At 47.3% G+C, this 27,569-nt stretch overlaps 1 protein-coding gene across 1 annotated transcript; it reads left to right on the forward strand.

Annotated features, from left to right (window-relative positions):
* The first annotated feature begins 4,066 nt into the window (after positions 1-4,066).
* Positions 4,067-21,196, forward strand: LOC114061917 (tenascin-N-like). Its single transcript, XM_027892844.1, is given in 15 exon segments — positions 4,067-5,571; positions 6,207-6,214; positions 8,749-9,012; positions 9,689-9,874; positions 10,117-10,206; positions 13,570-13,692; positions 13,695-13,949; positions 16,171-16,301; positions 16,808-16,838; positions 16,841-16,939; positions 17,970-18,121; positions 19,153-19,249; positions 19,927-20,094; positions 20,406-20,499; positions 21,022-21,196. Coding segments are annotated over 15 exon segments (2,289 nt in total). The 5' UTR covers positions 4,067-5,155.
* The last annotated feature ends 6,373 nt before the right edge of the window (positions 21,197-27,569 follow it).

Genomic DNA, 27,569 nt, shown 5'->3' on the forward strand with positions numbered 1-27,569 from the left:
TTTACCTGACTGTTAATCCATTTACCTAACTGTAAACATCGTGTAATTAAATCCCACCACCAGATTACATCCTATCTCTAGTTGCAAATTTTCTTGTCTCCGGTTCTGCTTGACTTATTGTTTCTTTTTGGTCAGCACAGCCTTAATGTCTAACCAGTCCCAACTTAGCTCTGACAAGCCCTGACTTGTTTCTGGCAGGGGCCTTTTCAGGCCTATGCCCCAGACAAGCCTTGACCAAACTGCAACAAGCCGGTGGGCTGCAACCCTCTGTGAGCATCCAGTTCAGACCTGGGGCTGTTTGTGACCCTGGTTCTGGGATGTGTTGATGCATGGCTGGCTTGGAAACAGCTTTCTGGTGTTTGCAGGGTCATAGCAAGTCTGGTACCAGCTTTCCAGCTGGTAAAAGTGATCAGGGGAGTATCAGCCCAACAAATAAAGCAGGGAGTGTGATCAGAGGGTATTTGGATGTTACAGCATTCATTCTTTTTTACAGTATTTCAGTTCACTTTCCCTTTTGCGTTTTTTAGATGGTCCAGATGTGGGAGGAACTGGTGAGTGTGGGAAGGAGAACTGTTTCTTCAGCCAGGGCTGAATCTCTGCCTTGCTGAACAGCATCACCTGTGTGATGGGCACTTCCCCAGCTGAGATTAGCTGGTGATGCATGTTGATAACCCTTGGGCTGCTGCCTTCAGCTTCTGGTTGGAGTAAAGCAAAGGAACTCACTGGGAGTTTGTTAGCTAAAAACTGGGCTCGGTAATGTATGTGGTTAAAATAATTGTGTGGGTACCTTAATGCTGCCTACAACATGTAATTTGCTCTCTTATAAGTTCTGTGGGGAGTTTTTTTAAGTGTTGTGCTGGATAAGTACAGTGTTGAGTTTAAGAAGTGTTTTATTTTCTTTCTGATTTTACTCCACCTGAATTTCTCCTCATACTATAAATGTGCTTGTCAGTATGAGAGTCTCAGTAGCATTCCTGGGACGTTTTCAGCTAGATTTACCAGGCTGGAGAGGCTTTCTGGCTTTTGACCAGTAGCAGAGCATAAAACAAACAGAGAATGGTTCTTCCTGTTGGTGTGCAAGACTGACACTGAGATGGGGAATTGCTCCCAAACCCAGCGTGCTCCTTAGGTGGTTTGTAGGAGGGAAATACCCCGAGGCCTCTATTGGTTCTTTCGTCTGGTCCCTGGGGACTTCAATTCCTGCAGCTGGAGTGGGAACACAAGAGGACAGTGATTTTTTCAGCTTACCTTTCAAGTGGTGGCTGCATTGGAAGGGCTCTGAACCCGACAGCTGAAAGTACTCGAAAGGTAACAGAAAAGTGTTTTTATTTCCTTTGAGATTCCTCTTGTTTGTTCTGAGTGGAAAACCTGGCTGGTTTCTGTCTGACTTCTCATTGCAGATGCCCTCCAAGGCTTTGAAAGCCTTACACAAACACCAATAATCCTGTATTATGGGCATGTATTATCACTGCAAAACACACAGTAGTATTTAATGTCACTGCATTTGCTTAAGCCTTCCCAGGTTGTCTCCTCCAACCAAATGAAACCACACATCTGCTAATGTATGTGGGAGTTCTGCCTTTGGATCTAGTGGAGCTAAGGTTGAATTGTTTCAGAATGCTTGTTCCTAGGAATTTCCATGTTGGGCTCTGAGTTCTGTGTGATAGTATTTGGTTTAAAAGCTGCAATTTGACCACACTTATCTCTTATAATTGCAACGGACACTCTTTGGTTATTACTCAATATTTTCTTATCTAGAAGCTCTTCCTGTGCCTTCCCGTGCACCTTTTCACAGAGTGCTGAAAGCCAGCAGAAATTAAGACAAGGGGGGATGGCTTTATGCTGAAAGAGGATAGGTTTAGATTATATATTAGGAATAAATTCCTCCCTGTGAGGGTGGGCAGGCCCTGGCACAGGTTGCCCAGAGAAGCTGTGGCTGCCCCTGGATCCCTGGAAGTGTCCCAGGCCAGGTTGGACGGGGCTTGGAGCAACCTGGGCTGGTGGAAGGTGTCCCTGCCCATGGCAGGGGGTGGAATGAGATGAGCTCTAGGGTCCCTGCCAATCCCAACAATTCCAGGATTCTATGAGTCTAATTTCTTTGCTACATAAAATGAAATTTGTCACTATTTTCACAGTAAAAGTACTTTATTGATTATACTATCTATAGTAAAAATGTCTATCACTGACTAAGTAAAATTGATCCAATATGGGAGTTACAAAATTTTTGAGCCGTGCTGGCGACAGAGCAAAGATTTGCTTCAGGGAAGACTGAGCTAAACTGGAAGTCACTGATTTAACAGAAGGGAGCTGAGTCATTTGTAACAAAATGCATATTTATACTAATGAGGAAATATGGAAATACTGTTTAACCTCTCTGCACATTAATATGTAGGATTTCAGAAGCAATCTCTCATTCATATATGAACAGTCAACACATCTTGCTTATCAGACGTTGAAGAAGAATTGGCATGAAAGAAGAGGTAAATATAATGATGAATCTAGAACCACAGTACCCCCGTGGCTGATTATAATTCTGTTTTTCTGTTAACTATTTCAAATCATCCCAAACTTCTGGAGTGATAGATAAGGTTCATTCAGTCTGGAAATAAAAAAAGGTAGATACCTGCAAAAGAAGCAACCCTGCTAAATTAAGGATGTGGTGTTTTTTGGTGTGGTTTGGTTTAGTTTTTTTGTTTGGTTGGTTTTGGGTTTGGTTTTTTTGTTTGTTTTTGTTTTGGGGTGTTTTTTTGGTTGTTGTGGGGGTTTTTTGTTGGCAGTCATTGATAGGATTAATTGCAATCATTTTTTCAATGAAGATTGCATAATATTGAAAACAGAATGCTGGCTGACTTTGATCATCCCCTGCTTTCCTCTGCAAAGGCTGGAAAGGTACGAGCAAGGCTTCTTCCATCCCTTCCCTTAGGATGATGTTCTGTGCCTGCTAGATCTGACTGTTAGGCACTCTTCCCTAAATTATTCCTTTCCCTAATCTGCTATTATTGCCAGTTATGTGTATGACATGATATTCTCCACAAAGAGGCAGTTAAACCTACTCTTTTTAACAGCAGGGGAAAATCTCTTTATTACATGATGAGGAAGCCAAAAGGAGCTGTTCTCTTTTATTATGCCTGATAGAAATGCTTAAGTTTAGAGGTTTTTCCTCCTGAGTGATCTCTAAGCCCAGGAAAATCTGAGATCAGTTTGTGGTTTCCACAAAGCCCTAATTATTCATGACATCATGCTAGAACCCAGAATGCCATTAATCGCTTGGTGCTGAGCAGAGGGATTTTGTGCACATGTCTGCCTGCTTGGGGACCTCATCTAAAATTTGTAAGGTTGGAAAAGCCCTCTGAGCTCAAGTCCAACCATTAACTCAGCACTGCCAAGCCCATCACTAAACCATGTCCAAGAGCCACACCTACATCTCCCTTAAGTCCATCCAGGGATGGTGATTTCACCACTGCCACGGGCAGCCTGTGCCAGTGCCTGCCCACCTTTTCAGTGCAGAAATTCCCCCTAATATCCTGCAAGGCTGTGAGATAAGGAATTGCAGGCTGGATCTCAAAATCCATACCCTGTTTTGGTTGGTGTGGGTGATGATTTTGCTTGAAGAGCTGCACTCGGGTGGCCTGCAAAACACAGGTAGTCAGGTGTAAGATGTATTTTCAGTGGTGGGGGGCTTTGGTTTGTTGTTAGAAACCCAAGCCTCGTGTCTCTGAGCAGGAAGGACACCTTCCTATAGCTGTGCTGCCAGTGGGAGGTAGGAATCTAATGGTAGGGATGTTTCCTGAGGTTTGGCAGATATTTAGGAGAGGTAAGTTCACTTTCCTCATCAGTCAGGACTGCATGACTCTCAGAAACGTGATTCTAAATTATTATTATTATATATTTTATATATATATATCAGGACAGCACTGAGTTCAGATGTGCTGTTACTGTGGATGCACATTGGCCAAGTCCTTTCTAGTTATCACATTACCTAACTTAGCACTTAAATATTATTTTTCTTCCACTTGTGCAATGAATAATGTGACTGCTTAGTAAGTCCCATATGGTGGCATTTTGCATTTGGTGTGAAGTTCTAAGTTTTTAACCAAGTTTTTAACCAAGAATATCATCTCCTGTACAGATTGACATCTACCATTAATGCCAACACTTAGTGTGTAATGTTGAATAAGCCAACTGAGAAGTTTAGGATTCTGACTTTATATTTTAGCCTTCCACCCCTGCTTGTTCAGCTTCTTCCTTCCTGTTATTCTTGTCTGTGAGGTGTTCATTTAGTCCAAAATGCTTGGTTGACAGCACAAAACTATCACAGAAAACAGTTTTGTTTCTGTCAAAGACTAGACCCGAAGACTTTAAACACTTGAACTTCATTTTTGACCTGTAAATGTCAGTGAAGTTTAACAGTGATATTTTATGTATTTTTAAGCCTTAGTTTTGAGCCTTAGCCTGAAAACAAGCTCTGCCTTTATATTTATGCAGGGTAGGAAAGAACTATTCTTTCTGAAATAAAAATACAGGAAAACAAATAGGTTTCCAGCACTTCTTACTCCGTGTGTTAACAGATGTGCTCTAGTGGCTTCTAAATGAACCTTGCCCAGTGCTAAGATGATAAATCAGATAAATGAGTCCAAGCAAAATAAACTTGAAATCCCTCAGCTGAAGCCAGTGTTCAGACACACAAAATGCCGGTGCACTGGTGTCAAAAGGAGAGAATTTTTTATTCTCCCAAATCCAAATAACAGTGTGGGCCATGTGCTATGTTAGAAGAGTAATGTAAAGTGGGCAAAACTATCTCCCAAACTTCCTGCAGCAAAAGATCAGTGTCAGCTCTCTGAATTCTTCATGTGCACAGCATCAGCACAGTTATCAGGCTTTGAGGTTAACACCATGCAAGGTGCTGGAGACTGAAGGTTGCAAACTTAGAGTTCCTAGTTGGAAGGTCTAGAAGCTCTTTAACTCATCCAGTGTGACTCTTTCCCAGGTACTTGCCAACCTGGTTCTGAATCAGGGCAAAACAGATAATTTGTTCTTTGGAAAATCGTGAAAAGCAGCTTTAGGATCACACTTCTTACATTTATTTATTTTTTTTTTCATCCCCAAAGCAGCTGTGCTGTTAGAATGGTCAGCATTCCCTCTGAAAACCTGCCAGATGGATTTCCAGAGCTGGCTTGTCTTCCCAGTGGAGTTATTGCTGTGCTGTGCCCTTCAGACATCTGCTGCTCAGCATCCCACACCTCCCAACTGCACCAGTGATGCTCAAAGAATATCCTTCAGCCACTCCTATAGGACTGACCTACCCACGTCCTCCCAGGTTAAGGTGGAAGCAGATCCATCACAGCATGATGGAGACAGCAGTGGGGTGCAGCTGGATCCTGGAGAGGCTGAGGAAAATGAGCAGAATATAATTTTTAGGCACAACATCCGTGTGCACGCACCCAAAGGGAACTGTGGAACTTTGACCCACGTCGAGGAGCTGTTGGAAAGGATGGAGAAGCTTGAGAAGGAAGTGGCAGAGCTGAGGGAAGTTTGCAGCCCTCAAAAGTGCTGTGGGGGAAGCCCAGGTAAGTAATAATTGTGGTATCTGCTCTGACTTCCCAGGCACAGCCTATTTATTCACTGCAGAGATCTGGGGACTGGAATCATTTCTCAACAATAGGGGGGGTTCTCCATGAGCAAAATACTTGAGCCCTTCCCATGGGATGGTTCCCTGCTTTCTGGGATGTGAGAGGAAATTTGGAGGTCCCAAAATGGGGCAGTACATAACATTTCTGGAACCAGCACAGGGGAAATCTCCCCAGGCATCTTTCAGAAGTGGGAGGAAACACATTCCTGAGTTTCATGTAGGTGGGAGGATTCAGTAGAGGATTTTCTGGTGGACAGCAGGGTGAAAGATGAGGGAGGCACTTCTTATTGCTGTCTTTTTCTTTCTCAATTTTGCTTCTAGAATTTAGCCATTGTTGAGAATTTGTCTTTTTCTTTCCTCTTTGCTAAGTGACTAACAGAAGAGCAGAGTTTAGGGTGATGATGGTTTGCAGTGGCCACTGCCTGGGATCACAGTTCCATACTGCATGGCCTCTAAGAAAAGGTTTAACAAACTGGTGTTTTTTGTGGAATGGACACAGGGAAAGTGCCAAGTGTTTGGTCACATGAAAAACACAGGTGTATGGCAGATGGGAATAACGTGCTCTCCATCTTAATAGTAACTGTGGTGAGAAATGGTGAGCTTAAATTACAACAGGAAGATTCAGGTCAGAGGTGCAAAGCTTCCTAATTGACTCTGGGGTGGTCCTGGAACCTGCATTCCTGCCGACCACAGGAAAATGCGTTGGGAAAGGCAACGGTGGAGCTGGGGCAGATGGACAAGGCTGCCTGAGTGGTCCTTGCCTTCAAGAGTTGCCTGGAAAACATTGCTGAAATGGGAAAAGGTGGAAATGCAACTCAAGGTAGCACTAGCACCAGCCTGTGTTCAGCAGCTGAAAGGGAGAGCAAAACGGGCATGGAGCCTGTAATTAGAGAGGGAGGCAGTCTGCTTCTTGACGTAAAATGAGAGAGTGTAAAACCATGTTTGTGGAAGTGTGCACTGCTTGCCGATGGGGGAGTTGATTTAATAACACCTGTGAGACAAAGGGCATGTAAATCCTTTGAAGTGAGTTCTTTGGGAAGTTCTCCCTTATCTTGCTTTGTTACAAGGCAGTAGGATTTGCCTGAGGAGACCTGAGTGAGCTGACCTTGAAGGGGAGTGTCCAGCGGCTTCCGCTTCATTCTGCAAAACTTACAGCCTCCCTACATCCACAGATTGGTACTCCAGGCTTCAGCACACGGCCTTTTACCCTGGAAGTGCCTTTCCTCAGCACATCATTAATCTTTCACAGCTCCCTGTGAAGGAGAGGTAGGTAACAGCCACACACTGAGCAGCAGGTGTTGCTCAGTGAGGGTTTGCAGGGACCTGACTCCCAGCTTTGTTCTGCTCTGGATCATGCTTGATCTATCTGCTTAGAGACTCACCTTTCAAATAAAAGATTATTAGCTCAAATTCTTCACCCAGAACAGAACTCTGGATCAAAACTTCACTCCTCCCACCCCTTCCACACTATCCAGAAGTGTTTCCCTGTGGCTCCAGCACTCCTTTCCCCTGTCAGTAGAGTGAGATTTGCTGCTCAGGAAGCAGCAAGAGGTGGCAAGCAGAGGGGTTTCTCCCACAGGAGAAACAATTCTCCCAGAGAACTGTCTCCCAAAGGGCTGGCTGGATCCAGCCTTGCACCTTCTTCCTTCCACCCCACCTGCAGCTATTTTACAGGCTGAGAAAGTGTTCTCTGTTCTGAGTGAGCACGGAGATAATGCAGATAGCACAACGCATTTTGTTACTGTTTCTGAGCACTGCACCTCCAGTCCTGCTTAAAAACTCCAAGTCCTAAGGCAGATGGTTCCCACCTCAGCAGCTGTAGCCAGGTGCTCCTCTCCCAGGGATGTCAAACTGCCTGTTTTGTTCCAGTCTGGCTTAGATTTTTGCATCCTGGGAGACTTACACTGAGCACCGGTTTTGTTTATTTATCATCATTATTATTATAATATCCTATTTTTGTTTGTCTCAGATCATGAAATGACATACTTTGTTATGTATTGCCATGGTAACTGGAGGGTCTGAGCATTTAGAAGTTGCTATCAAGCATGCCACAGGATAATGAATGCCTTGCAGTTCCTTCTGAAGGACAAATAGAGGACAAGGACATGTTGAACAGCAGAGAGGCAGATACAATCCTCTTCCCAACTCTGCTTAGACAAGGAAAAAAACCACACCACGCGTATTTAGGTTCTTTATTATTTTACTGCAAAGCTGGGTTATTCAAATCTCCCAAGAAGAGACAGGATGAACAGTCTCAGGTTTTGTGCAAAATTTTCAATAAAAGCAGTGGCATGCACAGAGGAAAATAAAGGTGTGTTTGGTGAAAGCTGGGAGTGGCACATGGGAATGAATGCTGCCTTTCACGTTAGAAGAATCTGCTGATGGTATATGAACTCATGTTGCTGACACATGCCTTTTTACAGGCACTTACTATCTATTTTTCACTCTCAGTTAGTGCCTTGCTAATGAAATACAGCTGTAGATGGTTTGATCAGCTTCGATGTGCTCACTTGTAATTAAAATCAGGTAAACTTGGTGGTAAACAGATGCTCTACATTGACTGCTTTCAAGGGCTGCTTCAAGACACTGATGAGCTGTCTGTCTTGTGGCAAAACAGTGAAGGCACTGTTGGTGTTCTGAAATAAATTACAGGCAGCAGGTCTGCCCAGATCTCCTCCAGGCACCAAGTACAAGCTTCCATCAGTACTCAATGGGAAAAGTTCAGTTTTCTGCCTCTGCCACGGAGAAGCTGCATTCCCCAGAATTGGAGAGCAGCTAACATTTTGAAATGGCTGGCAGTGATAGGAAAAGAGGGTTTTGGCTTGTCTTTCTCTTCTGAGATGCATTAGAAGGGACAGCTCTATGAGAGAGTTTTTCTCATGTCAGTGTGGGTTTAGAAGCTGTAAAGAGTCGCCCACAAAATCATTGTATTTGCTACTGACTGCAGTATTCATTTGTATTTAATGGTCTGCTGCTGAGCAGGAAGATATGGATACATCCAAGATGACTAAAGACTGGGAGCTCCAGTTCTGCACTTTCTTATTCAAAATAGGTTTGAAAAAATTTCATGCTTGGCCATGTGACATCATCGCATTGCAACGTTTTTCTTCCTCTTCCAGCGCTTGCCCCCCGGAACCTGCAGCTGCTGAACTCCACAGAGAGCTCTCTGGCTCTCAGCTGGGATCCAGTGGCTGATGTGGATAATTACCTCCTTACTTATTATCCAGCTGGGGATGAGATGTTGGTGAGACAAATCCATGTTCCCAAAGAGCAGCTCAGCTCCGAGATCGTGGGGCTGCGCCCTGGCACCACGTACAGCGTCGCACTTCGGCACGTGAAGAAGGCCATTGCCAGTGAGCCCAAGGATCTAGAAGCAAGCACAGGTAGGAGGAGCAGACAGTATTTTTCATCAGAGTCAGATGTGGCAGATCTTTAGATTCCAACAGCTGGAGCGAACTGAGTGCTGGAGAGCGCTTTCTCTTCCCAGCCTACAGTTTTCTGTCGTGGTTGTTTTTAAGCATGTTTTTCAGAATAATGCGCTGTTCAACTGGATGCAGAAGGCACTACAAGGTGAGCAGGATGTCAGTTCTAGCCACTAGTTCTTCAAACATGTCTGTAGCAGCAAGTTCTCCTAGTCTCTTCCCAGGACTGAATGAGCCTGATCCTGCTGAGCTTAGGAGGTTGTGTGGAAAGCAGTATTTGAAGCAGTCTCTCAAGAACCAAAATGCCATTTGGTTAGCAGCTGTTAATATGTTATGCTGTCTGCTTGCACTTGGTAAAAACAGTGAAAAATTTGGTGATTTTGCATTTTTCTTGTTTGTAGCACAAGAGGTGGGAGCTGAGAGCCAGAAAACTTTAGAGCTGGAGTGTTACCGTGGATTAAACCAAGGCTGGTGAAATAATGATTGTGCTGTACTTGCTGAACTCCTCAGCATGGCTGAGGAAGATGTCTCAGGTCTCAGAAAGGCACTTGGGCAGGGAGGAGGACTTTTGTCTCATATTTACCTTTTACTATTTACCTGATGCTGCTTCCTCATGGCTTTCTGGTGTTCTTCCCAGCCCTGTCTGCACTCAGTGCCATCTGGGTGACAGAGGAGATGGAGCACTCAATGGAAGTGGAGTGGGAGAACCCACCATCAGATGTGGATTATTACAAGCTAAAATTCAGATCCCTGGTAGAGATGGATGAGAAGCAGGTCATGGTGCCCAAAAGCCATGACCTTAAGAGCAGATACATCCTGACTGGTGAGTATGTGTGGGTATTCCAAACTGGGCAGGGGCAAGGAAAAGTGACAGGAGTGACTGACAGTCAGACCGCAGTCCTGAGACAATTCTTCTCTCATCAAAAAGACAAAAGGAAGTTGGATAGAAATCTGAACTCCAAGTTCTTCTCTCCTATAAATCTAGAACTCGATGGACTAAAAACCCCAGCTTTATTCAAGAAAAAATACTGCCTTCCCTAATTGCTGGTGATTTGGTGTTTGTAGGACTGAAGCCTGGCACGGAGTACGAGGTCACTGTCATACCTGTGAAAGACAACACAGAGGGGGAGCCATCCTCAGTGGCTGGGAGGACTGGTAAGTGGGAAGTTGTTTTTACTACAGTAATGTTACTGCAGGGTTTGGGGACAGGTCTGTCAAGATTCCAGCACAAAAGGTGCACCTTCTGGTGCTTCTTCTTGCATCACCTGCAGGTCTGCTGATACTTTGAGCTTGCCTACAGTGTATACTGGACACCAAACCTACGTTGAGCTCAATCTTTTGCCTTGGTTTTTAAGCCCCCAGTAATTTCACCCTCAATTTGATTAACAGCTCCATCTAGACACAGGATAAGCATAATAAATTGGCCTCTGTGTGTAATAACAACCCTGTTGGATCATTGACTCTTAAGAAAAAAAGGCAGAATATTTTTGAGCTATCCTGTTGCAAAAGAGAACTTGAAGAATTTTGAACTGTCATTCTACCTATAAGATTCTGGAGTCTCTGAAATTCAGCTCTTACAAAAGGGTAGGTGTGCTGCTTCCAAAGACTGAAAAATCCCTTATCAGGCTTGACATTTTCCTGAGGTTGTTTGGAAGATTAGTCCATTAAAAGAAAACTAATTTTGAACAAGAGAACCTGCAACCTCCACACTGCCATTGTAAGGCTGCTCCTCTGCCCTGTGTAGGTTCTGATTATTTGGAACACCCATGATTTGTGTTTTCGAGCTGTTCTTGACAGACATGGGGGCTGCAAAACTTCTTAAAAAAGGGAAAAAAAAATCCACGATGAGTAATCCTGCTCGTGTTCTTATGTAACCCCTGGAGTTTAGGTGCAGCTAAGACAAATACCAGCTTCTTCAAGAGCTACCACTGAACTCTGATTCACCACCTAAAATAGCAAAGCCTGGGGGGAGTCTGAGAGACAGATCTACAGGGTGGGCAGAGAGGGAGGAGCAGCAGATGGCTGAGGGTGGAGCAGGGGAAGGGTGAGCCCTGGGCTTGGAGCTGGGAGGTAATCCTCAGGTTGGTTCCTTTGGAAGGTGAGACAGGCAGCCTGTGAGCTCTTCTTGCAGTAAAAATGGAAAGTTTCATCTAAATGGTGGAACAGTCCTGCTTCCTCCCCACCCTGGTTTCTCATGGGTGCCTTTCTTGAGGGGATGGAGTGGGGCAGCCACAAGCTGGGAGCTGGGAATTTGAATAATCACAGCTCAGCTCATTAGCAGTATGAGATGCTCACCTGTGGCAAGAGAAAAATGAAGCAGGAATGATTTTCCTGTGTGATATGGTTACTGTCAGTACAGAGAACAGTGAAATCCAGCCAAACTAAAACCTCATAACCAGTTGGAATGTATAGTCCATACCTTGCCTTTAAGATGACATGAATCATCTCCAAGCTTTTCTCTGGGTGACTGTTGTGGCCTTTCCCAACAGAACAGGGGGCTCATACCCATTTTGCACATACAATCAGAGCGTTTGTTAAAATGGAACCCCAGATTTATTTGGATCATGGCATAAATTAAGAATTATGGGGGGAACCAAATCTCCCAAAGAGGACATTTGGTCGCTGTCCTTTGGTGACAGGGAGTCTCTGTTGGAAGGGTGCTTGCAGCAGCAGCTGGGCTGGGAGACTCCCTGAACCACTGTCTTGATCAGTTTGTACAATCCAGCCAGCCGTGTGTGGCTGTGTGTACAAGAGCAGGTTCCACTGACTGCTCACCAGCATCTTCGCTATGTACAACCTGCACTTCTACACCGAAATGACCTAGGGGAGTGCTTGGGATGCTCCACTCAGGGTGTTCACCAACACATTTAAACGTACAGATTGGACTGGACACAACAGGAGCTGCCTCAGGGAATTTGTTGGACTGTCTGAACTTCCCACGTGAGGGCTCAGTCCATCCCCTACTTGAGGCAGTCCCTGTTCCCACTGGTACATGGCTGGGAAGCTCCTGGCCCAGCCAGGGAGTTAAGGAGTTAAAAGCACTGCACGTGAAGAGCAGCACAGCCCATACCCAGCTGCAGTGCAATCAGAACTAAAGAACAAACTTGATTTTCATATCACACAGGAAAATCATTCCTGCTTCATTTTTCTCTTGCCACAGGTGAGCATCTCATACTGCTAACGAGCTGAGCTGTGATTATTCAAATTCCCAGCTCCCAGCCTGTGCCACTCTGGGGTGGCACAAACAGCATCTTTCATTAAAATGAAAAGTAATATGTTTTTGTCTGACAAAAGAGGGGAGATGAGTACACCCAGGTGGAAAATCACAACTTTTACCATAGCTAATGTGTGGTAAATCACAGTGCAGCGAAGCTGGTGTGTGCTAAATTACAGTGTGGCTGTCAGAGGGTTGTGCATTTGTGCCCTGGAGTTTAGAGCCTCCAGCAGAATAAGAAATGCTGCTCCAATAATTGGAGAGGCATCTGCATGTCCTTCATTGGTCAGGATGCCAAGATGTATTTAGCAGTTCAGCAAAGGAAAAAAAGCCAAACAAAAAACATGTTCTGCATAAGGTCATGGGCTGTAGGGCTGCCCTCAAAGGGCCACATTCCTGCAGGCTGTGTTGTGATAAGAACTTAATGCTCCTGAAATCTAGTCATGTGTTTCCATCTGTGAACAGGGCAGGGGAATGATTGTAATAGTGGGAGGAGATTGAAGGTGAAATAATCTTGTTCCAGGAGAGCTGCATTTCACAGACTGTGAGCAGGTGATTTGTTTGTTGTTGTTTGGTTTTTTTTTTTTTTTTTTTTTTTTTTTTTTTTTTTTTTTTTTTTTTTTTTTTTTTTTTTTTTTTTTTTTTTTTTTTTGGCTTAATTCCTGGAACAACTCATGCAAGAAGTGGTGATCTCCAGGAAGCAAAAGTCAGGAACATCATATTCTGCTTGGGCTCTCTCTCTGCCTGGGCAGGGTTGGCTCTTGTAGCTGAAGAGGAGACCTGGAGCCCAACTGAAATACCTCAGAATTGGGCACCTCAAAGCTTGGTGAGAAATAAAGGGTGAGAGGTGGAGGAAATCAGCAGGCCCCTTGAGAGGAAGGAGTAAGAGCAGCCTCACTGGGACACTTGTGTTCTTCACTGCCAACAGAAACCAGCAGCCCAGCTCACCCAGTGCAGGGCGAGGGATGACTGACTGTGCCAAGGCACTGGCACGCAGGTGTGGTTACCAATGTGCCGGGAGTGGCAGGACATGGAAGCAGTTAGCATCCCTTGTTTTATCTTCCTTGCGCTGTGTCCAGCAGAACAAAACGATTTGGCTCCATGAATGGTGATATCCAGTGGTTACTTGTTATTTACACTGCATGATCAAAACACAGTTTGTAGCTAAAGGTAAAATTTCTGTTAGATTTACCGGTTTGGGCTGGAGAAAAAACTGTGTTGTCTGTGTTGTCTGTGTCTTTGGGCTGCTGTGATTACCACAGCACTACACTAAAACTTCTAGTAATTGTGAATTTTACTTACAGAAATCGACAGCCCAACTGAACTGTCATCTGACCAAGTGACAGAGAATGCAATTGCTGTTTCCTGGAACAAAGTGCAGGCGTCAATAGACAGATACAGAGTGAGCTACACCTCAGCTGATGGGGACACAGAGAGGTGGAGGAAGACAAGAACGTCACTACCTTGGCAGGACTGGAGCCAGGCACGAAGTACATCATTTACATCTGGGCAGAGAAGGGAGAACAGCAGAGCAAGAGGGTCAGCACTGAGGCTGTGACAGGTGAGTGGACAGTAGATTTTGTTGAGTGTAAGCTCAGAGATCAGGCACCATTAGGCTTAGCCCATCCTGGACACGCAGTTTACTACCACGCTGTGATCTCCTCTGTGCTTTTCCATGATCTCTGAGCTTTAATCTTCCCTCTCCCAAAACAGGGAGTTCAGGCATGTCTGTGGAAGTGCTTCCAGGTCTCTCTCCAAACACCTATGTTATCTCTACACAGCAATCCACTTAAATTATTAAATGTAATAGTATAAATACCTGCCTATAGGCTGCCATAACAGAGACTAACGCTGTAGGTGATTCTAAAAGAGGCAGATGTTGTAATACAAGAGTGATGACAGCTGATGGTCCTTGTTTCACTAGTCCTTCCTCAAAAGCACACAGTGTTTCATGTGCTGCTACCAAGCCCAACAACAACAGAAGTGTAACAACCAAAGTGAAACCATTTTAGAATTGGAGACAGTTAAAAATAATGGCCTGCCCTTTGACTCGTGACCTTAGGCTTGTCGTAGGAGACTGCCAGGCAGGCTGAAATCTGTCCTGTTCGGTCAGCCATAAGGACTGTGATGTACTGGGAACATTCAGGGTCACTCCCTATCCATTGACCTTGTTAATGTACTTATTTTTAGTTTATGAATCCAGCTGGTGTGAGATAGATGGGTTGAAGCTTGAATTTAGGGCAAGCCAAGGAGTGCTTGCAGTGGTCGAGGGCAGCTGATGGGGACAAATGGAGATCTCTCGAGGTCAAAAGGCCAAACCTGTCTGGAACTAGAAATGCAGGGAGTGTTTTGGCAATTTCAGATTTTTTTTTTTTTTGAACTGCCATGAAAACAGAGGCACCTGGAAATTTCTCACAAAGTGAAACTGCTGGGAGAGGGAATGCATTTATAGCATTAGTAGGGATATTTTTGAAGCATCTTCACAAAAAATGACACCTCTGCTAAAATAATACAACTCCCGAGGAAAAAAAAAAAAGAGTACATTTTCTCACTCAAGGTGGTGGCTGATTATTCCCAAGCATTCAAAGTGGCTGTGGCGGGGAGCTGCTCTGCGGGGACCTCCTGCTCCCACGGGATCTGCCGGCTGGTCCTGAAGGGCAGCGCTGCGGGACTGCAGCCTCTGAGCCTTCCTTTCCCAGCCCTGGCTTCTGGGCATGGAATTCGTTCCTTTTAGCTCCCTCTCCTGTCCAGCGGGAGGTACGCAGGCAGTGAGCTGCTCTGAGGAGGTTTCTGGGCTGTGTTTTACTTAAAGCAAGTGTTTAGTGCTCTCCCAAGCGAAGCCCGAGTTCGTCAGGTGATGGATAATGCTTAACTCAGTGAAAGGTGGTCTCGGGTTGTAAGGAATAGCCAGCGTTTTAAACACCATGGTGTGTGAAATACAGCATTACCGTCCCTGTCCCTCTACTTGGCGTTTTGATTTCTTCTTCTCTGCCTTTTTTAATCTGCTTTAAGCAGTAACTTTTTGCATAAGGAGTGCAGCGTTTCCTGGGAGGAGCCACCCTGCTCCACTCATCTCATTAAAATAAGACAGGCAAAACTTGGCCTTGGCTTTCTCCATGACCTTTTCACAACTGTCCTATTTCACTGATGCATTATAATTGTTGCTGTGTTTGTGCTTGCAGCACTCTTCAAGGCCTGGGAGGCTTTGTTGCCTGGTTTATACAGAGAAGAACTGAACTGACAGACAACAACATGCTCACAGTCCTCCAGGGAGGCTTGTGGACGAGCAGGGAATTGAAATGAATTATTCAGTTGTAGTTTAAAATAAACTCAGGTGTAGTTCAGGGTTGGAGCACCCATCCCTGGAGCCCAGCACTGCCCACCAGGGACCTTCTCTCTAAAACTTCCAAAGTCAGACAAACCTTACTTCTCAAATTGTTTTCCTGAAGATGTTCTCAAAATACGTAGAATACAGCAAGCACAGGATGAGAATTAGGGAGAGGCTGCTTCCATTGCTGTTACTTTTAATGGATATTTAAAAATTTTATTTATCCCGAGGGAAGCACTGCAGCCCTGGTGTGGGGACCTTGTCAGAAGCTTTTTGATAGCTGCTGTGAACTCGTGTTGCATTAAAATAATTCATTTCTTCTCCTCATGCTGACCTTGTGCAGTCTGAGTGCTCAGGAAAAGTCTGGCTAAGCCTTTGTTGCCGGTGAAGGAGCTGGTGTCCCATATCCAGCAGAGACTGAACTGTGAAGCTCTGGGTTTCTTTAAGTTCCTGCATTCACCAAAGAAAGCTGAGGCACGACAACACTGTGAAGTCATTCTTCATCTGCAGGAGGGGAACAAGGGGAAGGGGCTCTCAGTCATTTATGCAGTAGGACTTGACTTTTCTTTTTCAATAGGGATTGATCCTCCCAAGAACCTCTGTGTGTCAGAGGTGACTCATTCTACTGGTGTGGTTACCTGGGCTCCTCCTGCAGCACAGATCGATGGCTACTCCCTGACCTACCGGGGTCCGGGTGGCACAAGCGAGGTACGGTGAATTCCTGGAATTCTTCAGTCCTGCAGACCCCCCTGAAATCACTCCTGTGATTGTGGGCTGTGCCAATTGGGTCTTGTGGGTATGTGGACCACAGGAAAACAATTTTGAGCAGGAATCTATGCTATGTATGGCGTAGAGAGCGAGAGTTTAAGGAAGGAGATGTGCTCCTGTCATGAGTAGAAGCTGTGGAAGGACTTTGTGACAGTGTAATGTCTCTTCCCAGCAGATCCAGATGCAGAAAACCTCTTCACTTCTCTACCTTTTTATTAGCTGGAAGGACAGCACTCATTAAGGACAGAGTGTCCTAGGAGTGTTTCTTGAGACCTTGCCCTAAATCTCCCTTCTGAGAAGATGGATTCCATGTTTGAGGGATAGGCTGTTTGAACCCTACAAGAGAAGCCTGTAAATGCACATGGGGTATGAGGCACTGTGGTGCAGGAGAGCTAAACAAATGCTGTTCAGAGCTGGGTTGACCTTTGATATGTATTACTTGGCAGGAAGTACAGCTGGATCCCAGCAAACAACGGTTTGTCTGGAAGGCCTGGAGCCAGGAGTGAGGTACACTGTCTTTGTGAAGGCCTACAAGGGAGATCACCAGAGCAGAAGGACAGTCAGTTCCTTCTCAACAGGTAGGGATTGGCCCTGCATGTTATGTTTTCCCTGTGCTCTGCAGCTGCTGTGTTTTGTGGTAGAGGTTGCAGATGGAGTTCGTGTCCTGCAGATGCATTGGCAAACTGTGATCGTAAGCAAACCATACAGCAAGTCAGTGGTGTGTCTCCTGGCTGGGTGGCCTTTCTAAGCCCCACCATCTGGAGGCTTGGAAGCACAGAGGGACAGTGTGAGTGGAGATTGCCCACGCTGGTCAGTGCTGCTGGCAAGCCTTGGTAGCCAAGTGAGAGACAAAGGCTGCTGGTGAGCTGCCAGTGGGCAGGAGAGAGGATGATACACAGGAGATCTTTCTGCACATCCCAGTAATGGCAGGGCACAGCAGCGTAAGTACTCTCAGCACATTGGGTAGCAAACCAAACAAATCTCATGCCAGCCTGCTTTGGGAGACTCTCATACTCTGCCAATGCCCACAGGGCTGCCAATTGTGGATTAACTGTGAAATGCACTCTCACCTTTATAAACAAGGGCTCCTCTTCCACTGTCACTGTAAGCCAAGGCTGGGTCGTTCTGTCCGGGCAGATCCTGACAGGACAAGGGCCAATGGTTTTAAACTGACAAGAGAGCAGGTTTAGATTGGATGTTAGGAAGAAATTCTTCTCTCTTAGGGTGGTGAGGCACTGGCAAAGGTGACCCAGAGAGGCTGTTGTTGCCTCATCCCTGGAAGTGTTCGAGGCCAGGTTGGATGGAGCCCTGAGCCACCTGATCCAGTGAGTGGCACCCGTGCCATGACAACCGTTCTGGGATTCTATGGTTCTGTCTCTTGCAGCCCCTGGGGACTCCATCCATGTGCCAGTTCCCAGGCAATGGGGAAAGCTGCCAGCAGCAACCTCTGGATGCAGCTGGACACCGTGTGAGGGCACAGCAGGGCCTGCTGCTTTCTGTACTTCTCTTCAGTACCGTTGTCCACAGGAGCTTCCTGAGGGCGTGATGTGCCTCCTCCAGCTCCATGGCCTGCTCTGCTGATGAGTTCTGCCCCCTCTCTTCTCCCAGGGAGCCTCCTGTACCCGTATCCCATGGACTGCAGGCAGGTGCAGCAGAATGGGAATGGCTCCAGCGGCGTGTACACCATTTACCTGGCTGGGGATGGCAGCAGGCCACTGCAGGTGTACTGTGACATGGCTGCTGATGGAGGAGGGTGGATAGTGAGTGATGCTCTGCTCCTCTTCCTGCTTTTTGATGACACTGCTGTCAGCTGAGGCTCCTTTCAGTGCTGCCCTCCTGTGTCATGGCTCCTGCCTGGATGGAGTGGCATGTTTTAGGGAGGGTGGTGAATGCTGATGTACCCACGTCAGCAGCACTAAACCAGAGTTTTTCACTCTTGTCTCTCTAGAAGGACACACAATAGTAAGTGATGCTTGACCTCTTATCTGCTTTCTCCAATAAGAGGCTGATCTTGTGGCTGCAGAAGTGATAAGAAGTGCCTCCTGACAAGCTCCTACTTACTTGGTCTGAGAGTCTTAATATGGGCACAACAGGGGTCTAAGTCAAAGGCACAGATTTAAAGGCTCAGGCAAAAGCCCAAAGGCCTAAGCTTTTCACACAACAAAAAGTTATACCCTAAGCCTTGCAGTGGAAGGAGGAGTCATCCCAGAAGGGTTATGACAGTTAATGCAGTTCGGCTGATGCCTGTTAGTATTTACCTGCTAGTGTTGTGAGCACACACCTGGACCCGGCCACACAGGAGGTGTTGAGTGGCTAGAAGGAATCTGCAGGCAGAAGTACAAAAATATGTTTATTATCTTTTTCACTTTTCATTTTCAGTGATAAGTGATTACTGAACTAAATTGCTGTGTGTTACTACCCAAGCCCCTCTAACTTTGGTGCATCTTGTCTCTAAGCCTGTTTTGTTTAAGTGTTTAGATCATGCTCAGATTTGTGGAAAGTAAACTGTAAAATTTGCACAACTAAGTATTCACCCCAGTGCTTCTGTGCAGCCAGAAAATGGAAATGGATTCCTGTGTGTGCTCAAATGTCATGTGCCATCACAAGGTTGGACTTGATGATCTTGGAGGTGTTTTCCAACTTTAATGATTCCATGATCAACTAGGGTTGTCTCTTCCTGAGTGCTTCACTTTTTTGTCTGTGTTTAAGTCAGGATGAGCATTTCTCACCCTCATCCTCCTTGTTTTTCCTTATTCCCTCATGAGCTCACTCCACAATCCTTGCTTTGCAGGTGTTTCAGAGGCGGAGCACTGGTGAGGTGGATTTTTACCAGCGCTGGAAGAATTATGTGGAAGGCTTTGGAGATCCCACTGGGGAATTTTGGCTTGGTACAGTACATGGGTGTAACCAGTGAAGAGCTAAAGATTGGCTTTGTAGAAGCATCTAAATGGTGCCATATCCAACCCTCTGATCCTGCAGTCTTGAACTGCCAGCTTCTGTGTCTTCCCTAGCAATGCCAGTGAAGCACTGAGGGATCTTTAGAGGCCCACTAAATATTTCCACTGATATTTTTGGGCTTTGGAGCAGTCCCAGAGCAAGCCAAATTCTGTAAAGGTTTATTTCAGCCTTTTGTGTTCTGATGAGAGGGGAAAATAAAGAAATTTTATTCGTGAAAATGCAAAGACCAGGAGACTCCACACAACGTGGTGTACTCGGTTGTTTTTTGTCTGTCTTGTTCTGTTGGTGAGCAATGTGTGTGAATCAGAGAATCCAGCATTAAATAGGGCAAGGTTTTTGGAGCAAGAGTCTTTAAATGTTCTGGGAAAAATAATGTCACAGAACAGCCAGTCTTGTGCTGGTTAAGGCTGTTTGTTTTTTCTGATACTGCTGTCTCTGGCCAGAAACTGAGATAAGACAGAGTAAACTTGGCAAAATGTCACAACAACATCCAGCAGGGAAGGAGGGGGGGGCAGGAAAAAGCTGATTTAACCCAAATGGCCATGGGGTGAGAGCCTAGGACTGCAAAGGTGAACCCTTTTAAGAGTAATTGTTTTTTTATTTCTAGGTCTTGACAAGCTGCACAACCTCACGAGCAGCAGCCCCGTCCGCTCCGAGCTCCGTGTGGATTTGCAGACAGCCAGCGAATCCATCTACGCTGCCTATGACTCCTTCCAGGTTGCCTTGAGCAGGGAGAGATACAGACTGTCAGTGGGGAGTTACAGAGGCAGTGCTGGTGAGCAGGGCCTTGTGCTCGTGCTGTCTCTGCTCAGCACAGGGAAACAAATGCTGAGACTTGTGTATTTGTTTTGCCAGGAGCGTGGGACCTCCTTCCTTAGGTCAGGTTAGACCAGATGTGGTTCTCTCTGAGGAGAAAAGTGTGTCCTGCCTAGCAAGACTGAGGAGAGCGTACCCATAGGCCTGTCTCATGTTGAAGACAGGAGAAAGAGTTACTTTTTTATAGGGAAGAGAGTGCTCTGTAACCCAGGGAAATGAAAAGGCAAACTGGGAAGCATTTCCATGAGGTAACCAGTGCTGATGGGGCAGACACTTCTGGGGCTCCCCAGCTAAGAGTGGATAAAAAAGTGGCTTTTATTCAGGATGGGCGTTTGCTCAACAGCAGTGCTGGCTTCTGCCACTGGTAAATCCTTACCCCTGCCATTGTGTCCATAGGCTTCCACTTATCCTTTAATATCCCCCTTGCTATAAGGCTTAGATCTTCAGCTGGGAGGATCCAGCCCTTGGACATGCCCTCCAATAGCAGTGCTGTAGAAATCAGTGTGCAGACCTCTGCTGTGCTGTGGCTTTTTCTCTCTGCATCCAGAGGATCTGAGCTCCTGGCTCCCTGATTCTTGTGGGCAGGGATATTTGAGGTGGAGCTGTCTTGAGGGGAACACCTAAAGGAGCCTCACTAGGATGCTGGCTCACTGTCTCACATGTACCTTGGCTTTCAGTGCATGCCTGGGGTGCATCTTGCTGTACAGGCTTATTTTGGGCTTGAAGATGGCTCCAGTCCTGCTGTGCTCCAAAGTGGATAGAGGTTTGATTTATATTAGGAGTATCTGAAAGACTGATTATAATTAGGGTCTCTGTGTATTGGAGGGTTAAATGGTATTAGAGGGGGGCCATAGTAGACTCCTAGCACCTGGTCTGGGCACTTCAGTAAAAGAAATTCCTTGGTGTGTTCCCAAGGTGTGAACTGGGAGCCATGGAAAGGCCATGAATTCTCCATTCCTTTTACAGAGATGAAGATCCGTCCTCAGTCATCCAGTAATGAGGCAGTCCTGGGGAGGAAGAAGAGGTCTTTGTCAGGGAAGAGGAAGGGCATCAGGGCTTAAATCGAACCCTGTGCAGGATGATGATGGAATATTTCTTACCAAAGCTCACTTTAGACAGCTTTCTCCAAAACCCTGGGGACAACCACTGACCAGCGTGCACCCAGGGACATCTGGATCTGCAACCACATCCCACTTCCAGCCTTTGGAGCTCCTGATGGGTGATCTCCCAGAGGCTGGGATGGGGCTTTTGGGGAGCATCCTGCCTGTAAGTGGCCTGTTGGCTAAACATGATGAGCACCTGCTTGATCCAATATATGCAACTGTGATGAACTTTATGTAAAACAGGCTTTAACACGTGCTGTTCCTTCTGAAACCCAGGCTGCAGACTCCTCTTCATTCTGTCTTTCTCTGGTGCCATCCACCTCCAACTTCAAAAAATTAAATTTGAACCCATGAACAAACAATAGCCCCCCAAATTTACATTGGGGAGAGCTTTCCTGAGACTGTTCCCTCTCCCTTTCTTGGTCTGTGGTTCCCCATGTTATATCTGGGGACATTCCCTACTCTTCCTGCAGAGCTGGGTTTTGGGAAATGTTGCCAGGCGAGTTCTGTAGACTGGGTCCTTCAGCCTCCAGTATTGCATCTCTCCAGGTTAAATCCTATTTTGCTTGTGTCTTCTTGTCTCTTGCGGCCCAAATGAAAACCTGAGGAGCTGTGCAGTTAAGTTGATGTTCAGGGTGAGTGTAAGGGCTCCTCTCTTCCAAGCTGCGCTCACCACCCCAAACCTGTCTCTCCATTCTGCTTGCCGAAGAGGCTGCTTACAGACCATGAACAAAATTCTTGATGTGACTGTTCCATCTGCTGCCTTCTGCTTTTTCATTAGCAGCGTGGCAGGTAGTGATGCTGAAATGATGACGCTTGTCATCCACCTCTAAAATGAGCATCTCTCGGAGCTAAACTGATCCTGCACGCTTTCCCTCGAGCCCCAGAGCATGGTTTCACGTTTGGCTGCTTTTTTTGTTTTAACTCGGTCATAAAGGTGAGGTTTATTTTCTTTCCCTGGGCAGATATTAAAATTCTGGACCACCAGCTCCAGCCAGGGAAGAAGGATGAACTCACCCAATGCTGCTTGCCCAAAGGCTTCCTTGTCTGAACACATTGCATGTCCTATGTCTTAATGGCCTTTTCTATCCCAGTGCTAAGCTGAGTAATTAATTTTAGAGAATCCTTCCCAGACTTTGGAGGAAATAATAAAATTGCAAATAAAGAGGGTCTTAAAATATTTCTGTCTTCTTTGGTAAGGGTGGCAGAATTATTTTTCCTCCCATTTAAACGAAGCATTTTGTATGGAGAGAGAGAGAGAGAATTACTCAGTCCCAGAGTGGGGCTCTGCAAATTATGTCTTTGGGGGTCTGCTCCAAAACAGGGAGAGGCACTGTGTGATCTCTTGGTGACCTGACTCTGTGAAGCACTTAACTGATCTGTGCTTGCTGGGACTTGGCTGAGGAGAGTGAGCCAGAGAGTTGTCTCCCAAAGGTGAGAACTAAATTCTTCACAGAACTTTCAGGGCTGTGGCTCTTGTGTGGGTGGGCAGGCAGAGGCTCATCAGAGCTCTGTTGGGATATCCAAGGTGGGGGAAGGAGGAGACTGATGGTGAGAGGAGAGGGAAGGAAAATGGCACTTGAAGTGTTTTGCAGGCTCTGTGCTAAGAGCACGGGAGAGGGACACAGGAAGGTGGTGAGGGCTCTTCACTGTGAAGTGCTTTCTCCCTGTTGCCCACTTGTCTGTAGGCAAGGACAGGTTTCAGTCTGTTCAGTTAAAGGGCACAGTGAAGTCATCAGGAAGGAGAGACTGAAAGGGAGAGGAGGACTAATCTCACGCACAGCCCCTCTAAAAATAAGTCTGTGCTCTTAAAAAACTGCAGGTGTGATTGTTCCCTACAGCTCTTTCACATGCAGGGACAACATACAATCCCACCTGGAAGCAGGGAATATTCTCTTAAACTGTGTGAGCTTTGTACTTCAGAGCTAAAGGCAAATGAGACACCTTCGTTGCAGTTTCTGAGGAGGGTTTACTCGTTGCTCCTGATTATTCGCCCTTCTTCCATCCAGGAAGGGCAGCCAGAGGGGCGGCTGCTGGAATGCTACAGTGAGAAGTCATTATTCCCGAACAGCCACAGGATGGCATCGTCTCTTCACTCTAGCGCAGGAAAAACTTCCCCGTACCCAGCTGGCGCCTTCGGAAAGACCTTTTTGGGGTTAACGAGTCTGTGTTACAGCCTGAGAGGCTGGGACCGCTCAGATAATGCAGCTTGTTTGCCTTAAGGAACTGGCTGTTCTGGTTTTGAGGCTCAGGCTGGTAGTAGTTGATGGGTAGTTCCATAAAAATGTCACATACTCTTACTACCCTTGTTTTGCTGCAATAACCGGCCTGGTGACAGTAATGCTGGAGGGCCAAAACATTCTTGAAACCTCTGCCTTGCTCTGAGATCACTTAAATTTTATATACTGGTTTGCAACACTCCCAGGGGCAGAAATTTGAATCCCACAGGGGGGATCCTCTCTGCTTTGGCATCCTTGTGTTAATGAGGATTGTCCTGTTGCTGGGTCCTACCAGCCAGGACCCATGTGTTGTGACATGTCTGGGGATGCTGCTGCATTTACCCAGGAGGAGGAGGGAGAGGATGCCTCTTCCCCTATGGTGTGATTTGGAGAGAAGACTCCAGTGTCTTCCTGCACTGGGCACTTGCTTGGGAAGCGGTGGTGTTACTTTTGGTTGCTGCTCTATGCTGTGTTGGCTGAATAAATAGTGGAACAGCCAGTGAAGATCCAGTTCTTTCCTCATAGAGGGATTTATTGGGCCTGTTGGGGTGACTTTTGCTTCCCCTCAATCTCTGGAGTGCTCCAGGATGCTGAACTTCATCTCAATCCTTGCATGTTTCTAGCCTGGCATCCAGATTCTGTCCTTTCCCTCTGCAGCCCAGGCTACCCGAGAACACCTGGCCCTGAATCCCACGTCTGACATCTGGAGAGAAGCAAAGTGTGCAGTGCTGCCTCCTCCCCCCACAGATGTGCCTCTGCCATTTCTAGCTGCTCCTTGCTGTGGTCCTGACACCTCTTACACCCCTCTGGAAGGTGCAGCTTGGTGCCTCATCCAGGTGAGAAGCAGGTTTTTAATTTGCACCCTCAGTGGTGCAGGATTTGGAAAGTCTCTGCCCAGCAGAGCTGTTCTGGCACTTGCCCAATACAGACAGCAAGCTGCAGACACTTTGTCTGATCAAAACCAACTGGGGTTGACCAGCCCATGCTGCTGATCCTCTCTGCAAGGAATAAAAAAACCCCCTCTGCATCCCACCTCCTGCACCACAAACACAGCTTTCCTTCTTCCCACTACTTTTTGCCCTTGGGTGGAGGAGCTTGGCTGTGCTCATTAACAAGGCAAGGCCACTCAGCTTGATTAAGCTGAGCTGTTTCTTTAAGGAAATGTCTCTGAGCTGCACAGCTGGCTGCAGGCACAGACTGCACGGCCTCTGCCTGCTGAGCTCTCTCCCTCTCTTATCTAGGGCCAGGACACAGATACAGGAAAGATCTCCCCACGAAAATAAACCGGCCGAGAGACAGAGACACAGAGTTTGTTTGCAGTTTGAGAGCAATTTATTTTTAGTTAAAAAAAAAAAAAAAAAAAAGAAATTGCACAAAACTCGTTTTGTTTTTTCCTCCCTGTTGCATGGATTTGTTTAGGCAACTTGAAGGCTGATACTGAAATGCAGATGGGGGAGGCAGTGCGGAGGTGTCTGGAGAGGGGGGGCTGTACAGCAGAATTTGTCTCCCATGCACCTCTGGAGCCAGCCCCAGCGCTTTTTTTGGGGTCAGGAGGCTTGGACCATTTGCTGGTCAGATGGATCAGGTCAAGGTGATATCCTGGTCCCTCCCTGCCTAGGCTGGTGGTGGTTTGAATGATCATTTTGGGGAGCTCTTGAAATTCAGACCTGACTCTGAGCTCCCCAAAGCCTGGGTCTGGAGATGTGTGTGATGTAACACGTTTTCTTGGCAGTTCTCTCATTCTTGTAGGAATTGGTTGCCCTCGCCTGACATGTTACCTGCTATCCCTTCTAGAGAAGGAGCCCTGAAAAGCCCAGCACCTCCACACCAGGTAGGCTGTGCTCTGTTGGTCTGGCTGCCTCCATGCCTCTGCTTGTTTGGGAAGCTTCTGGCCTCCCATGGTGTTTCCCTTTACTCTGATTATTTTTTTCAGTTCCTCCAGGCAGCACCACCCTGCCTCCAGGGCTGCTCGTGCCTCTGGTGCGCAGCAGGAGCACCTGCATGGGCAGCGTTCCTGCCCACAGGAGGAGGCTGCTTTGGCCACCCGCTGAGCAGGGAGGCAGGAGGGCTGGCAAAAGTACCTGGTTGGGGGAAAGGAGGAAAGGAAAAAGGAATGATACGAGTGCAGTGCTAATTCTGCAGGATTCTGGCTGGACTGGGTGTTTGGGACAGAGACCAGAGCCATTCCTGTGTGTAATCCTAGGATTACATGTGGCAAATCCTAATTTTTTATACCATTATGCATTGCTTCCTGTTTTGGAGAAGAAAGGACTCGCTAATTTCAGTGGTAACAAAGCAGGCTGGAAAATAAGGCACATATGGGGTCAATTTAAAGGGCTGTGTGAGAAGGAGGAGGCTGTTCCCAGCACAGCCACATTGCAGCCAAACCCCGTGACGTGGTGTGGCCATCCCGGCCCTGCCTGTGTCGGACAAAACAGGCTGTGCCGGGAGCGGGTGGCACAAGCAGCCGCTTCCAGGCGGTGGCTTTATCCCCCGGGCCAGGGGAAGGTGGCCTCGCCCTTGCCTGGGCTGGAAGCAGGTTGTGTCCGGCAGCCCACGTGGGTTTGGCTGCTTGTTCCCCAGATGTCTGGCTCTGCCTGGCAGCTCTCGTCTGCTTGGGAACTGAAAGAAAACGGAAGGAAGGCATCCAGTGTACAGACAGGGCAAAAAAACCCAGATGCGGTGAGGCTTCTTGTCACACACACATGCATCTCTTGCTTGGTCAAACAAGCTGGGGGAGCTGGAGATGGTGGAGGGGAGAGACAGAGGAGACTCCCAGCCCACGGGTGGGCACACAGCTCTAGGGGAGCAGTGACGAAACCAGAGCAGGGGTGAGAGCTGTATGTGGTTCCACTGGCTGCTGTGCCTGGCTGAGCCACTGTCCCAGGGGACATGGGGATGGACAGGGGTGCAGGGTCCAGCTGTACGATGCATCCCTGGGTAAGGGATGACAGTGGACATGGGCTTTACTTTGCTCCTACAACACATTCCAAACCCCAGAGCTGTCCAGCCTGACAGCTGTGGAGAAGCCCCCAGTGTGGCACACCGAGGTGCCCACGTGGCATCAGCTCGTGGCTCTGAGTGGCACAAGGGCTGCAGGGTGAGGGGACGGCTGAGTGTGCCAGGAAAGCATCTCTGCTGCTTCGATACCGGTTCGGTGTGCCCGGCCCTGCTCCAGAGGGGCCTTTGGTCCTGCTCTTCTTTAGTAGTCATTCAATAAATAACTCTTAATGCCCATAGCTAAGCTTTTACACAGCCTCAGCTTGTGTTTCCGCTCTTGCAGTAGCGTGGTGGGCTCTTTAATGGCAAGTTTGTAGAAAACAGTCTTTCAGGGAAGGGGTTTTTTTAAGTGCTGGTGCAAAAGGGCTGGTCTGGCAGCCTCCTCTCTCGTCCCTGCCTCTGGCCTGGGTGGCCAGGCATCCTTCTGCTGTGCTGCCTTAGGATGGTGTCATGAGGTCTCTAAGGTTGGGCTGAGGGCATCTGGCTTCAGATGCTCTCAGGTGCCTTTGGTTTGGTAGCCAGGGCGATGGCACATCTTTGGGTTTGGCACATCTGGGGGGTAACGGCTTTCTCTGCATCTCCAAAGCGAGCTGGGTTTGGACGGAGCCCAGGCAGTCAAGCCGTGCCATCTCCACGGCAGGGCCAGCAGATGAGGCGTGTCTGTGCCTGCCTCACTCGTGGCTGTCCGTGTTTGAGCAGGGGGAGCGTGCAGGTGGTCTCTGGGTGCCCGTTGTCCTGTGCACCCCCATCTGTGCCACAGTGCCTCTGCTTGCATACAAACAGAGGGAGAGCCTCCCCCCTGTTCCCTGGGTGCCAGCCTGGTGACTGTGCACTGTGCTCGTGGCAGGAGGCACATGTGGCCCGGTGGCAGGTCCCCCTTGCGTGCTCACCTGTCCTCTGCAGGGGTCTCTGCCCCTGGCCACGCTGTCATGGTGGGGAGAAGGGGCTTGTATAACCTGTGCCCGCCTGCCTTGCTCTCTGCTGGCCCTTCAGCATGCTGGGCTCAGCCTCTGTAGAAAGTCACCACAAAAAGTGGCAGCAGCTTTGGCATCTCCCTGCCCCTCCTGGTGCACAGCTGTAAGGACTGGTGGCATCTCAGAGGAGAGGGCCTG

Source organism: Empidonax traillii, unplaced genomic scaffold (genome assembly GCF_003031625.1).
Source record: "Empidonax traillii isolate 1590-97213 ecotype Southwest subspecies unplaced genomic scaffold, ASM303162v1 scaffold372:size565953, whole genome shotgun sequence".
Taxonomy (NCBI): Eukaryota; Metazoa; Chordata; class Aves; order Passeriformes; family Tyrannidae; genus Empidonax; species Empidonax traillii.